This window comes from Camarhynchus parvulus, chromosome 14 (genome assembly GCF_901933205.1).
Source record: "Camarhynchus parvulus chromosome 14, STF_HiC, whole genome shotgun sequence".
NCBI classification, from domain to species: Eukaryota; Metazoa; Chordata; class Aves; order Passeriformes; family Thraupidae; genus Camarhynchus; species Camarhynchus parvulus.
In genome coordinates this window covers 2388303-2403464 of record NC_044584.1, presented here as the reverse complement: position 1 = coordinate 2403464, position 15162 = coordinate 2388303, and the positions used below count along the sequence as shown (strand labels likewise).

The 15162-nt window shown below is 55.2% G+C and overlaps 1 protein-coding gene across 8 annotated transcripts in view; it reads right to left on the bottom strand.

Annotated features, from left to right (window-relative positions):
* Nucleotides 1–14331, bottom strand: part of CAPN15 (calpain 15) — a 56070-nt gene extending 41739 nt beyond the window's left edge. For 2 of the 8 annotated variants that reach the window (XM_030958373.1, XM_030958377.1), the window contains exons 1-3: nt 14232–14331; nt 8694–9065; nt 8438–8604 (exon numbers count right to left, since the gene is read on the bottom strand). Coding sequence is in view for 2 of the 8 variants with exons in the window: in XM_030958371.1 (XP_030814231.1) it covers nt 8438–8671 (234 nt within the window). In the remaining 6 variants the exon portion in view is untranslated. The other 6 variants (XM_030958371.1, XM_030958372.1, XM_030958374.1 and 3 more) reach the window with 5 other exon arrangements.
* Between the last annotated feature and the right edge of the window lie 831 nt (nt 14332–15162).

Sequence of the window (15162 nt, the reverse complement as noted above, 5' to 3'; positions counted from 1 at the left end):
AGGCACAGGGGATGCAACTCTGACACCTACTAGAAGAACAAACTGTCTCTTACCTCAAAACCTCAGGTTCTATCATGATAAAATAGGTAAGTAAAGGCAAGATGGTAGAACAGCCCCTCAATGCAGGCTGAGCCAAACAGAGGAAGGATGCCCAGACGTCAGTAGCCTCTTCCCCCTTGAGTTGGGTTAAACTGCCACATAAAGCAATTCCACAGCCTGGTTCAAGATCACTTCCTCAAGCTGGTAAAGCAGAGCCCTTGGCTTCCTCCTGCTGCCCATGGAAATGCCAGTTTTAGCTCATCCCAAGAGGAGGCAGACACGCCTGCTGCCTGCATCGCTGCCGGCTCCCACCGTGGTGCCGCTGTCCCAGCCCATCTCCAGGAGCCAGAAGAGGCAGCTGTGCTCTGCAGGGAGGGGAAAGGCTGGGAGCCCTGCTTTAGAACCTGCAGTAAAGCCCCACGCTGGGTGGAGCTGGGAGAGGAAGGGAGCTATAAATAGGTGGAGGATAACCTGGCTAAGTCGGAGTGATCTCCGAGACTGTCTGGTCTAACTGGGCTGCTTGGCTGTGAGTGCTGCGTGAAATCGGATTTCTCCAGGCAAAGCAGTAAATCCTTCTCCTCAGGGTCATCCTCATGCCAGGTGAGAGCAGCCAATGAGTGATATTGAAGGGGGAGCGTTGCCCAAAGGTGGGGAGAGGGCGAACCAGTCTGAGAACAGGAGTGGCAGCAGGTTCCAGCCCAATGCAAAGCACGTACGTGCTCACCATGCCGAGCCCTGAAACGCCTTTGGCCAACACTAAGCAAATGAGGAGCCTCCAAGAAGTCAAGGTGAGAATGGAAACTGCACCCCAGAAAGGGAAGGAGTCATTAAAGAAGAAGAAAACCACTCTGGAAGCACTCAGCCTTATTTTTGAGGAATTTCTGCCACTGGGCACGGAGCTGCCCCAGGAGATGACCTGCAGGCACGTGGCTGAACAGGGGAGACTTCAGTCACTAAAAGGGAGCAAACTGCCAAGAGTTCCTCTGTCCTGGCAGGAGGGAGCAGGATTTTTCCCCTAATTAACAAAGCACTGCTTCCACCTATCTAATCTGGAGAGGAAGCAACAATGTGAACAGATTGAAGTGTCTTGAGAAGGGTGGATCTCATTCATGGAAATTAACAGTTAAGCACCTTAGCAAGATGCTGAGTCTGGATTTTGGTTTTCTGCCCCTCACAGCTGCAATAATTACCCGGTTTGAACTGATGCTGGGTAACGGCTCCCAAAGTATCGCTACCAAAATGAAACCAGGTTTGATCTCGCCAGCCCCAAGCCACTCCCAGCTGCTTACCCTGATCTGTGCTACATGATGCAGACCCTCCCTCAAATTCTCCACCAGACCCTGGGCAGCAGGCATGCACAGAGTGTGCAGGACAGCAAAGCTGTCCCATGGAGCTCCTCCTGCTGCCAGGACAGCAAAGCAGCTGCCTGGATGCTTCCACATAACCTTATTCCTCCTCACCAGAGAGCACTGCTGACCCTTGGGCCCCCAGCTCTCGTGTCACAGCGGAGCAGGCAGGAAGGGTGGGGATCTACCCAACTCCCTTTCCTTCCCTCCAGTTTCAAAGTAAGTTTTGGCTCTGAAGAGAGGAAAAAAAAAAAAGGGGGAACTAGCCCATGTGTTTCAATGCATCTAGGAAGTTGCAGGATCAACTTTTCCTAGCATCAGCCCCAAGCTCTTCCCCTTGGCACGCAGCAGGAAGAACAGACAGAGGTCCCTGGAGCTGCTGCCGCCACTGAGGAAACCAGGGAGGCAGACTCCCCCCAGCTGGTCCCACGTGCAGCAGCCCCTCTTTGTGATGGGATACCCCCACACTCCTTTTCCTAGTAATTTATTTATCCACGAGGCACGAGCGAGCTTTGCTCCTGCTTGAATTTTCCAGCCGCCCTTGCTTCTCAGCCTTGGAAACTCAGGGATAAGACTTTGCCACTTCATTAATTCCTCCACTCCCCCAGTCTATAAATCAAGTCAATTCTGAGCTACTCCCTTGCTCCAGGGAAGATCCAGGAATGAAAATACCATCAGACGTACTGAGCTCCAGACAGCTCTGGTCTGAGGTGAGGGCCAGCAGCTGGCCCAGGAGAAGGCTCACCATGTACCTGAGGGAAACACATCCCTCAAAGCTGTGCCCAGAGGAAGCTGCAGGAGACTTTCTTCTAAGACTGAAGCTGAAGTACCAGCCCTTCTCCTCCCTCTGCTGTGTGAGCTCCTCTGCCTGGGGGCTGACTAAGATCCACAGAATGTCCTGAGTTGGAAGGGACCCATAAGGATCATAAGCCCAACTCCTGGCCCTGCACCAGGACTTCTCAACAATCCCAGCCCGTGCCTGAGAGCATTGTCCAAACACTCCTGGAGCTCTGGCAGCCTCGGGGCCATGACCATTCCCAGGGGATTCAGATGTGCTGGGACCTGGTACCACCATCACCAGCAAAGGAGGAGCTCTCTGCCTTCAGCCCCATGTCAGCTGCTGCTGGCAGGGAGAAGCCAGGGCTCCTCAAGAGCTCTCACTGTCCAGTGCCCACACACAGCCCTGGAGGAGCAGCCTCCTCCCTGGGGACTGCAGGATGTGACTCACACCCTTCAACACCAAGGACAGCTGGAGGAGCTGGGGCTGCATGGGGGCACTGAGCTGGAGGAGAGCACTTCAGACATCCTGGAGGAATGGCCAAGCCTTGGCCTCCCACCAATGCTGCCTCCATGCACAGATCTCCCCTGAAGGAGGCACATGCCCAGGGAGGCCAGGGCAAGCAGGGAATGGTGTGCAGGGCTGGAAGGTGCATAGCAAAGATGTGGCAGCCTAAGGAGGTTATAAAGTGCCAGAGCAGGTTGGGATAGCTAAGAATGCAGAGGGGAGTGTCTGATGGTGTTATGCTAGCCAAGGAAGGGAACGGAGCTCAAGCATTTGTGTAATCTAGCCAGCCCCCAGCTCCAGGCAGGGTGGCAGGATCTGAGGATGTGCAAAACCAGGCACCAGCAGCAAAAAGAGCATGGCTGGAATTCACCAGGCTGAGATGACCCTGAGAAAAGAAGCAACCCCGGGAGAGGAAGTGAAAAATCCTCTCTTTTTCCACAAGGCAGCAGGGGAAGAGCAGAACAAGCAACAAGACACCCACCTCAGGCAGACACAGCACTGAAACCCAAGCTGCAAACACCAACCCAACGAGAGCTCCACGGCTCAAGTGCAGCAGGAGCAGGCGAGCTGGAACACTCTGTGCTGAGCAGGTGTCCTGCACACAGCTGGGGACAAGACAAAGTTTTGCTGTTCTTTCTCCCTGCCCTCAGCTGCCAAGCCAGCCCAAGTGCTGCAGTCTTGGCAGGAAATGAAGGTGTCAGCAAGTTCCAATTCCTTGCAAAGCTTCTAACAGGGAGGGCTGGGAAGGCACCTCCAAGGACAGACTGAGGCAGGGGTACAACTGGATGGACGGGACAGTGGTTGGCACATTCAGCTGGGATGGGGAGGCTTTTCCAGCCCTTGTGCTCCACACAGAGCTCCCCAGGGCTCTGTGACTCAGAAAGCTCTGCCTTACCTGCCAGGGCCAAGGAGTCTTGAGGTGTGCAAGGCACGAGGATGACAGCAGTGTGCAAGCACTGCAAATGGGAGGACATAGAAAAGGGAGAGAAGGTTGAAACTCACCCACCCAAATGTTTGTTCTGGGGCAGAGGGCTGAGGGAAGAGAGTCAGATATTCTGGCCTTGCAGGAAACTGAGGGAACAGGAAGCTTTAAGTGAGCTGTTTTCCAGGTCTTGGTGAGAAATAAGACCAGTACACCACTTGCAGAGATATACCTAACTAAAGTGAACTGTCTGGAAGCAGATTTCCAGATGGGCTATTAATGAAGTAACAAGATAATTGAACCTGGAGTCCCAGACTAGCACAGAACAGGATCTCACACTCCATGCTACAAAGTGCAGAACAGCAGCACAGGTCTCTGGCCACAGACACCAACGTGCAAAGGTAAGCTTGAGGGTCTTTACCTTCTTTCAACTGCTTTGAAACTGGTTCTGGCCCAACTTTAGCCTAGAAGAAACTCATACATAGCAGCTGAATTGGGCTAAGCTGCATTTAATGCACAGCACTGACTCTTTGTAAGTGTGCAGGCAGAGGAAGAGGTGTCTGAAGTGTGAAGTGAAAGACTGATAGGAAAAGGAGATGTATTGCAGAGCCGGCTTGGCCACACAGCAACTACCATCCAAGTCTGAACAAAGTTTCCTCTCCTCCCTTGCACTGGACACTGTAAACCAGTGACAGATAATCCAGGGAGCTCCTGGAAATCTATCCCAGTCACTTTGAGAGAGGGGATTACACAGATCTGAAAGGGCAATCAGCATCTTAATCACAAGCTGGAGGGAGAAAAAGAGGAGAAGCAGGAAGGGTTTTTCAAAATAAGGGTTAACTTCAAACCTCATCACCACTGACAACTGCAAAGCAGTTTCTGAAGAGCGTGAAAATAGCAACAAGGGCACTGCTGCAGAAGGGTCTGAGTGCACACACGTTTAAGAAAACCCACACAACGAAATCCCTCCAAGCCCAGGGCTCTATTAAGTCAATTAACACTGCTCCATTGAAGTGCAGCGAGCCGCGTGTGTCCCGCAATTCGCGGCCAATTGTGGGGACTCCGGAGCTCAGCACAGCGTGGGTGGCCTGGCAGGGCCCTCCCAGCACCAGCAGCGAGGAAAAGCCACAGGGACACTCACAGGGGAAGGAACAAAACAGCACAAGCCACAGCATCCAATCCCGGGAAGCTTTACCAGCAGATCTCATTTCCAGATCTTTTCCTCCCCGTGTTTATAATCCTTGCAGCAGAGTTCTGCCATCCTACTCAGCTCACAGGCTGCCCCAGCTACAAAAGATGTCAGGCTGAAAAATCACCTCGACCGACTGCCTGCTGAGACCAGTTGCATTATAAAAACAGGAAGCTCTTGCCTGCCTGCTCCCAATATGCTGTGGATTGAATGGGAAGGAGCATAAGCAGGGATGCTCTGCAAGAAGAGCACACACATGGGACTCTTGCCAGGAAAAATGCATCTCGAGTAACACATGTGCTCTTAGTTTCCTCTTTTTTCTGAAAGGTTTAACTACACTCTGAGCTACCCAGCAGCAATAAACCACTTTTTTCCCCTCTTTCTCACTTATAGCAGAGTGTTGCTTGGTAAACAGCAGATCTTCCTGTCTGAGGCTGTGCCAGCCTGTGCTGAACAGAACTGTTGTTATTGCACATTCACAGCTAGAGATAAACATGAATAAGAGCCACGAGTAAGAGCCAGGCACTGGTTCTTCAATACACTGCTTTATCAGCTTCACCTTGATTCAAATGTTTCTGACATCTCTCCCTCCTGAAGGGGCAAGGTGGCACAAGTAGCAAGGACAAACATTAAAAAAGAAGACAGAAATGACAGCAGCACATAAAGTGCTCTTCTGTACTCGCTAACATTCACAAACTGTGCAGCTCACAGCTCCACCTGCACTTGAAACACTCAAAAGCACAACAAGGAAACAAATGGGCCCAGCCAACCCAAGCTGCCCAAATGGGAAAACAAAACAGCCTTCAGCACATTTCTCAGGACAGATCTCCAACCAGAGTCACAACTGCTGCAGGACATAAAGGTTACAGAGAACCAGAGAAGGAAAAAAATGTGCAAGTCATCATCTCATCTGCAAGCTAACACTCGGCAATGACACAGGCACAGCAAACCAACCCCGGAAAAGTGGACACTGGAAGTTGAGGAGGGCTTCTAACCTTTCCAAGAGCAGACCTCTGGACCAGCTGCTCCAGAAGCACTGGGGAAAAAAGCACAGCATGAGTTCCAATAATTAGTTCCTGGACAAGTTCATGACCTGCATGAGATGACTGCCCATCTTCAGCAGCATGGAACTGGACTTGATGACCCATGAAGTTCCTTCCCCCCATCACTGAGCAACCCAAATTCATAGAGGCCCAGACATAGCACAGACACAAGGTCATTCCCAAAGGACAGCAGGGATTGTATCTTCAGATCATGCTAAGTTGACAGATAAGCAGATGAAGGGCTGGCCAGTGCAGAAGGGAGGGGAAGAGAACTGCAGCAAGAAACAGTCTCAGAGCCAGTGAAAACTCAGGACACAGACTTGGAAAGCAAAGCTTGAGAGGTGGAGATGTCCCCTGAGCACACTGTCCCCAGACAGTCCAGTCACAGCTTTAATTCTGACACAGATTAGACAGACAGTAAATACATCATTTGCCCAAGACCCATCCAGTTGCATCCCTCCCTAGAGATAGCTCCAGTCCACACTGCAGTGCCCTGCCCAAGCCACACAGGCAGCAGCACCTGCCTGTCTCCTTCTGCCATTTTAGTGCAATTTGGCCTTCCCTGGCTTTCATCAGGCACCACGTCCCAATTTCCAACCAACTGGCCTAGATTTAAGCCAACACATCTCTAGCTGTGCCTCAGGCAAGCGCAGAGGTGGAAGAAGCCTGTCAGACAATGGTGCCATTTGGCATTTCCATCACAAACAACCAAGAGATAAAAGCACAATAATTGCTGAGAGCTGCACAAGAGGCCCCTGCCCTCCCCAGGAGCACAGGGAACTGGGAGAGAACAGGGAGGTGGAACAGACTCGGGGGCAGAGAGGAAGTTCCTCATCTACAATCAGAATCAAACAATGGTTTGGGTTGGAGGGAACCTTAAATCCCACCTCCTACCACCCCCTGCCACCTTCCATTATCCCTGGCTGCTTCAAGTTCCATCCAACCTGGCCTTGAACACTTCCAGGAATGGAGCAGCCACAGCTTCTCTGAGCACCAGGGAAGCACAGCTCAGCACAACCATTTAATAAGAAAGCACCACATTACTGCTCACCACCTCTTCACCTCCAGATGACACCTGAAAAACACATCAATCCTTCTGCACATTGACGTGGCTGCCATGCCATTGCTTCTGTTAGGAGATCACGTTGTATTGAAATTGCAGGTGTGGAATAACACCTGGCACAAGGAAGTGATACAAACAAAACAGTGCCTGAGACCACCACAACCCTCCCCTCTCCTCACCAGAGTAGTTTTACTGGCTCACTGTCTCCATCACAAGTAGCTCCTCTTCAGCTACACCGGTACAGCTGGAACTGTAGGATGTGTTCAGTTACACACACCTTAAACAATATTTTCTGGGAACAGTCATTTGAACAAACACAATGGTCACATGAGGAAAAGGCTGTACTCAGAGAGGGCTGAAACACAATGCAGATGGTTTGAGTAATGGTGGAGCAAAGCCAGCCAGCCACGAGAGGTACCTCCAGCATGAGGAGGGAGCTGAGCTTTAACCAAGGGCTTTAACCAAGGGCTGCTGGCTGCATCCTGAACCAAAAGGGCAGATGGAGAGGAGATCATGTTACTGGAGCCACTCCCACATGCCTTGCAAGACACATCCACAGGCCTGAGCCTTGTGTGGTGCTGCAGACCCCCAGGCTCCCTCCAGCAGGCTCTGCTTGCTAAGACATGGCAAGGTCAGGCAACAGGAACAAGGGCAGGAGCTTTGGGAAGACATTCCAAGGCTGCATCAAAACAGATCCAAGAGCAGGAATGCCACCTCATCCCTCTCAGCCAAGACAAGGAGCCATGGTGGAGATCTGACCAACACTTGCCTGGTGACAGTCACCACCCAAACACCAGAGTGCTCATGGCCCAGCTTCACTGACCAAAGCCATGAGAGGTTCCTGCAGACCTTCTGCTGTGGCTGGGCACCAACTACACAAAAAGATTCCAGCTAGTCCATAACAACCAGCCAGGCCAGATGGGCCACCACACAACAAGCACCAGCGTCCATCTGATTAATCCAAAGCCCCAACGTGGATGAGGCCATGTCATCTGAATCCAAGGAAACACCATCACACGCTGCAAATGTATCCTGATGGTCCAAGCTCAGACTGGCTTCCCAGCACCTTGTCCTGCCTCCAGGCTCTGAATTTCCAGCCACACAAGGCTCAACAGTCACCTCTCTGTCCCAGTGGGCTGGGAACTGCCACCGCTCTGTGGTTACTGCAGGCAAACCCATGCAGAGTTTCTTCATTTATTGCCCTGTCCTTGCACTGCCTCAAACACAGCCTGGGACAGACATGTGAGATTAAGATTGCGAGGTGCTGGAAGACCCCACAATTTCTCTTCCACTTTCACAGTTCCTTCTTCACCATGAGGAAACCAGAGGACATTGGTATCCTCACCCATTTAAGCACATAGCCTTCACACAGCCAGCACAGAAACACTCAAAGGAGGAATTCAAACAAGGAAGAAAGACAAGAACAAGAGGCATGAGAGACACGAAGCAGGGTAACTGTGCTCACAAACCAGAGGAGAGAAGGTCTCCTTCCTTCCTTCCAGCCCCTCCCAGCCCAGCCCAGTGCCAGCTGAGTCAGAAAAGCCTCTCACCCAACACGATTCCTGCTTGGCAGGGGCAGTGCCAGTCGCTGTAGGGTCAGCCTGGTGTCTTGCTGCTGGCACCCACTGAGTGGCCTGGCTGAAGGAGCATGCTAGAAGGTCCCTGCACCGAGCACTGGGAGCACTCCAAGCCTGGAAGGAGCAGCTGCTGTCCCAAGCTGCTGGACAGAGTGAAAGAAGGCACATAAGAATAGATGACTGCTGAGACACCAGGCCCATCAGCATGGCACCAGCAGAGACAACCAACCTCACATTTTTGGTCCCTCAATCAGCATCCCCTTGAACTCCAGCTTGCAGAGCTTCCCACGACATCCAGCTGGAGCTTGGAGACAGCTTTTGGGTCAGCTCAGACTCTTCACTCGTGCTCTCAGAACTTTTGGCTGTGACTTTACAGTTCCGTGCCCACCACTGGCCTCCCTCCCTGCCGGTGGCTGCTGCTCAGCATCCTGGTGGGAGCTGTCATCAGAGCAGGGAATGGCACACCTCAGGAGCACAGCAGGATGGGGCACAGCAGGATCACATGGAGGAGGACTCTGGACAGCTCTCGACAATTAGCAACAGGGCAGGATCTCCCGAGGGGCCGGATGGGAACGCAGCGATGTCTGGCCGGGCACGCTGCCTGAATGTTCAAATACAGAAACAGATGTTAATTACTCTGCATAGCCAGGACATCATTACCAGCTACATCTCCTGGAGATTCTGAAGTACAAATTCCTCTGATTATGGCAAACATGCCCATCCCACCCCCAGCAGCCATGACGTTTGAGTAGTTGCCTCGGCAAACCTCCCTCCTCTGAGATATCTCCCCTTCCTCCTTCATACTCTGTGTCTCAAAACAACCTGTTTAGTGAAATTCCTGCTTTGGGAAAGTGCTGTCTCCTTTGGGACGGGCTTTTAGCAGATGGTGGCAACAAGAACCCTTGTCCATAAGTGTCTGGCTCTCCAGCACACTCTCACTTCCTCTATTTTAGGTTGGGGAGGGAGGACAGAAATAAGGATTCAGCTGGCACCATGTGATCAGTGAGCCTCTTTAGCAGCATGGCAGAGCAAGGGACCCCATTCTGCCCCCTCACCTTGCTCACCATCTCCACAGCCACACCATCAGATGCAGTGTGATACCCCTGGGGAAGGTGATGGTGAACTCACAAAGAGCTTTTCTCTTCCAGCACTCCCCAGCACTGACAATTCCAGGCAGTGGGGAGAAGGTGCCCTGTGGTGAACACCTGGACAGGTGCTGCTAACAGAACCAGGGCAGCAGAGGGAGGGTGTGGCCAGGAACACCACTCAGGATCAGTAATGAGTAAATAAGGGACTGATTCAGGAACCCTTCAGGCTCAAAAGGACCACCCTGATCCTTTTAGCCCAAGGGTCTGTGCAGCTACACAGGGAATTCCCGGCCCACAGCCCCTCCAAGGCACTTCACTGCACTGAAAGGCAGGAGATTCAAGAGAGCTAATGAGCACCCCCCAAGTGCCACATCACATCAGTATCCTTGCCCATTGCAGGGTATAGGAAGGGAAAGCACTCAGCGCCCAGCAGCTCAGCACAGACCTGCTGGAATTCCAGGGCTGGAATTCCAAGGACATCCCGAGCTCTGCCTGCTGGCTGGAGTCTGCAGGAAGCAGACTGACAAGGGGCAAGCTGGAGAGCAAGACCTTGACCACATCAGTGCTGCAGCCTCTGTGGATTGTCCATGGCCACAGCAGAGCACAGAGCTCAGCACACAAAGACCCTGGTGCTGGGCTCCCACTTCCACAGACCAGCACAAACACAGAGGATTTCCTGCCAGCAAAGCTGTCCATGAGTAACTTTCTCTTTTTGTTACAGGAGCAGAAGGACACAAGTTGGGAAGCTGCCTGTGATATCTTCAGTAAACTGAAATCACCTGGGCTGGGACTGGGAACAAGATGGTGAAGGGGAAATTTTGGTGCCACTGGAAGCATCACATTAGAAATGGAGTTGGGGCACCATCACTGGAGGAGGACAACAGCTTTTTGTAAAGTCTTGGTCTCTATTTCACCAAATTGAGAATGCACTGATAACCCTGAGGTTATCAGGGCTGCTCACGCCAGGGCTGGGGCAGGACACCAGCTCAGTCCCCTGACACTGTGTCACTGCCACCCCCCCTGGTGCTGAGCCTGCTCAGGCCCACAGCATTTCCTACAAAAGGGGCTGCACTGCAGGAACAGAAAAGCTCTTTCTTTTTTTATGAACGCTCATTAGAGTTTACACCGTTGGCAAAGTGTGGAGGCACGCATTTGTGGAGGAACAGAGATATGGTTCCAACACTGGTTTTAATGTGCAAGCCTAAAGACTCGGCTTCAGTTTTTAGAAATCAAACTTGATCATCTCAAGCTGGCAAAAATAGCCCCATGTTCCCTTGAGTTATTTTCTTTTCAAATAGGCATGGTACAGCACAATAGGAAATATCAGCAGTTATGTATTCAACCTCCAGAAACCCAACGGGCCAATTCCAGCAACCCACGGCAGCTTTCCAATCCTCCCTGATCTATTTGCTGGAGTTAGTCTGAAAAGCAGGCTGCCCCCGAGCCATTCAGCAAACTCCACGTCCCGCTAATTACATCAATATAAATGTATTATCTTGGCTGTCAAACACGGGCTGCCTGAACAGGACAAGGCTCTGCCATGGAAATGCAGGAAAACAATTGCTCTTTCTGCGGGTGACACATTTCTCTGGATCCTATTTCCTTGCCAGGGCTCCCCCTTCTCCCTTCTGCCCAGGCACCAGGGCACCAGCGTTCTTTTCTTCCAGAGCAAGAGGAAATGGCACACAAAAACCCTCCTCATCCTTTGAGCAACTGAACACTAGCAAATTTTGGGAACACCACCAGCATTTCCTCTCAGCCAACCTGAGAGCTGCCAGCACACGGGGAAGGGAGCTGTGAGGGCAAGAGTTACATGTTTCTTGTGAGCCGGCAGCAGCTCTTCTGCCTCTCTTGGCTTCCTCAGCTGCCATTGCTAAACGCAAGGCAAGTGTCAACACTCCAAACAGCAAATGTGACAGAAATTCGGAGCAGCCTCCCTGCCCAGCCTGGTGACTGTGGCCTGGAGAGCAGGGAGCCTCTCAGGAAGGCTCCAACAGCAAGCAGCAAGGCTGAGGTGAACACAGGCAGATGCAGAGGAGCAGGGAGGCAGCTCGCTTCGCTCCAGAGTGGGATTATGACGGAAAATGAGGAGGAAGCCACTGACTCACCTGTCCCACCCGCATAAGCAGCTTTCCCACCCAAGGCTGCACTGAGTGTGACCTTGATCAGAGCCCCAAGTTCCAGCAAACAGGGGGCTCACAAGGTTCTCCCCAGCTCTGGGCACTGGAGAGAGCCATGGTGGCAGGACACTGGGCTGACACACGCTGTCCAAATCTGCCTCCTCTGACCGCAGGCAGCCACAGTCCCTCACTCCGGCTTCCCTCTGCTTCATAAAAATCCTCACTTGGAGAAATGCCACAGGGCCTGGTCCTTCCCAGACCCCTCTGTTCACAGGAAGAGTCTGAACAAAGCCAGAAAAAACCAAGCCTGGATTCAGAAGAAGTGGGAAGATGGGAGGAAAACAGCATTTCTCCACCTGGGAGCAGATGATGTTTCCAGCAGCAGGGATCAACACGACCATGGGCACATGACACAGGCTGAGTCTCTCTCTGGATCTCACGTGCAACCAGCACAAACCTGGAAAGCTCCCACAAAACCTCTGGGACAGAAGAGAGCAGCGTGTTTTCCAGCAGTTAAAGCCAACTGCTGTCAGCTGGCTGAGGGAACACCAGGGCCGTGGCCACTTCCCTCTGCAAAGCCAGCAGAATTCCGAGCAAAGATAAAGGGTGCCCAGAGCAAAGATAAGGGGGGAGCAAGCAGGAGAGTGAGGGGTAATCAGTGCATCTGCTGAGGACATCCAGGCTCCTGTGTGGGGTCCCCCAGCCCTTCCGCCACCACGAGACAGCTCCGAGTCTGGGCACGACGCCTGACCTTTTTTACGTGCAACTTTAGCACTTTTGGGTTGTTTTCCAAGATTTATTCCGATTCAGGAGACACCGTGCCTGGCCCACGCCTCCAGTTCCCTTATGCACCAAGTCATCAGGCTGGAGGAGGCTGCTCTCCCTCCTGCCAAAGCAACCGGGCTTAGCAAAGCCAGCCACTCTCATCAGACCTTCAAAGGGCTCTCCAGCCATCCCACCCCTCCCGGGAAGGGAGCAATGCTTGGTCTTGCCTTCTGCCTTCAACTCTTAAAGCCTTGGATACAAACAGAAGCTGATGCAACTCGAAATGAGTTAATATCCCCACACACATAAAATCAGGGTAATTTCAATCATGCCTTGGACAGGTTATGCTCAGACAGCTCAGCCCTGCTCTGGGGCACTCAGGGGCACGAGCCAGACTGTTCAGCAGGATCTCAAAAAATGGCCAGACAAAAGCCATCAGCAGACTCTCAGAGTCACAGGCAGCCAGTCTGTCACTGCAGGTGTGCTCCAGTTTAGGGAAGAGCAGAGCCCGGAGCACAAGTCCCAGGTGACAACGTGCAAAGCGTGGCAAGATCTCTGCATTCAGAGCCACAGTCTGGGATATGCACCCCTCACCTCCACCTTGGCTCCCTCCAAACACGTCTCCCAGTCTCCATCAGCTCTTGACCCACCCACAGCAGTGCAGCACTGTCCTGCACCAGTGCCCCAGGCCACGGGCAGCGAGCAATTCCCACACAACCTTCTGTCCGACCATGGAACCCACCCAGCCGCATCCCGGGCCTGCGGACAGCAAAGCTCCATTGAGATTCCCAGCTTGGAGGAAACAGTATGACATTTCAAACACAACGTTCACATTATCCATCTCCTCTAACAGGCCCACGGATGATCACCCTGAACAGTTGTTTCCTGGTGCTTGGGGGGATGCACCCCAGGAGCAGGGAGAGGAGAGAGCTCAGTAAATGGAGTGGCTAGCAAGTACAAAGCATTTTCCATCCTCTAAGGCTCCTGCATCCAGGACCTGGAGGCTGAGATGCTTCAACTGAAGCTGAGCTGACATGCAGCAAAAACCAGGGGTCTTGATGAGACACTGGGACCCAACAGCCTTAGGATGTTCAAGACCCAAGGATAATAGCCAGTCAACTGATTCTAAAGGGCAAACTCGTAGAGGCTTGAGAAACTCTGCATAAAACCCTGCTCATCCCCAGCACGGGCGTCTGAGCTGGAGGTGAGAGTGAAGAACTGCAGGACAGGCAGCCCGGGGCGCTGGGGGCTCTGCCGTGCTCCAGCCCGGGGCCGGCGCTCGGCGGTGCCCCAGGCGGGGCTGCCCTGCCCGGGGCAGGACCTGGAGCTGCGATCCCGCCGCGCCGGGCGCGGGGCGAAGGCAGGGCAGGCACCGCCGCCTAAGGCGGGCAGTCACGGAGCCGCTCCGTCCCCCACGGCTGCTGCCCGACCCTCAAGCCCGTTAAAACCCCTCCGGCCGTGCGGCGGGGCCGGGGCGCGAGCGGGGCCCCCGCAGCCCCCGGGTGTCTCCAAAGCCGCGGGCAAGGCGCCCCGGCCGCCGCACAGCCCCGAGCCGGGACCCCGGCACCGCCCGCCCCCCGGGCCGCCCCGGCCTCCAGCCCCCGCGCGGGTCCACCGGCAACAGGTGGTGCGGGGCGGCCCGGGGGCGGCGGGGCCCAGCCGGCGCCTCCGGCCGGGAGAGCCCCGGGCCACCCCCGGCGCGGGCGGGAGCCGCGGCCCGCGGGGCTGCGGCGGGAGGCCCCGGGCGGCCGGCCCGTCCCCGCTCCCTTCCCCCGCGCCCCCGTCGCCGCTCACCTGGGGGTGGAGGCGCCGCGCTGCCGCTCCGTCCCCCCGGCCCCGCGCGTTCCCCGGGCGGAGCAGCTCGCACCCGCTCCGGCCGCCCCGCCGGCCCTTCCTCCCGCCCGCCCGAGCCCCGCGCCCGCCCTACGCCGCCGCCGTGGCGCAGCGCCCCGTCCCGGCCGCGGGCGTGCGGCGCGGAGACAGCGCAGGGACCGTCGTGAATAGCGCGGCGGGACTACGAGCCCCGAGGGGCGCCGCGCGCAGGAAGCGGAAAGCGGCGGCCGAGCGGGGCACCGGGAGCGGCGGTTCGGGGCCGGGACAGGCCCGGCGGAGCCCCGGGCAGCGGCGGTGGTTCGGGCCCGAGGGACCGGCGAGCTCCGGGCGCGCGGAGGGCGCGGGCCGCAGCGGCCGGTGCGGGGCGGCGGGCGCTGTGCGGTGGGCGAGGACTACGACTCCCAGCGTGCCTTGCGGCCCGTGGGAGAGCGCCGACCCCCGGCCGGGGGTCGCAGCGCAGGCGGCGCTGGCCTCGGGGGCGGTGGGATCTGCCCGGGCTGAGGGTCTCGGAGGGTCCGTACTCCGGGGATCCCGTGGCTCCGTTCGTCCGGGGCTGCGGCTTGGGAAAGGCGGGTGCGTGGCCCTGAGCCCTCACACGGAGGCTCCGTGCGCCCCTGAGCGTCCCCGGCGCTCCCCTGGAAGGCGCTGCCGTGAGGGGATGGAGGATCCGGGCGTTCCCTGTGCGGATCAGAGCCCGCGGCTGAGCCAACCTGGTCAGAAGCCGCTCGTAATTACAGCTTTAATGACCTGGCGGCACATGAAGCGAAGGTGGGGCCGGCAGGGATCTGCTCGGCGCTGCGGGCGATGTGCAGCCGCAGCTCGGCGTGGGACGGGGGAGCGGGGCCGGGCCGGGGCCTGCACCCACCCGGCCTCGGAGTCCTGACCCACGTCC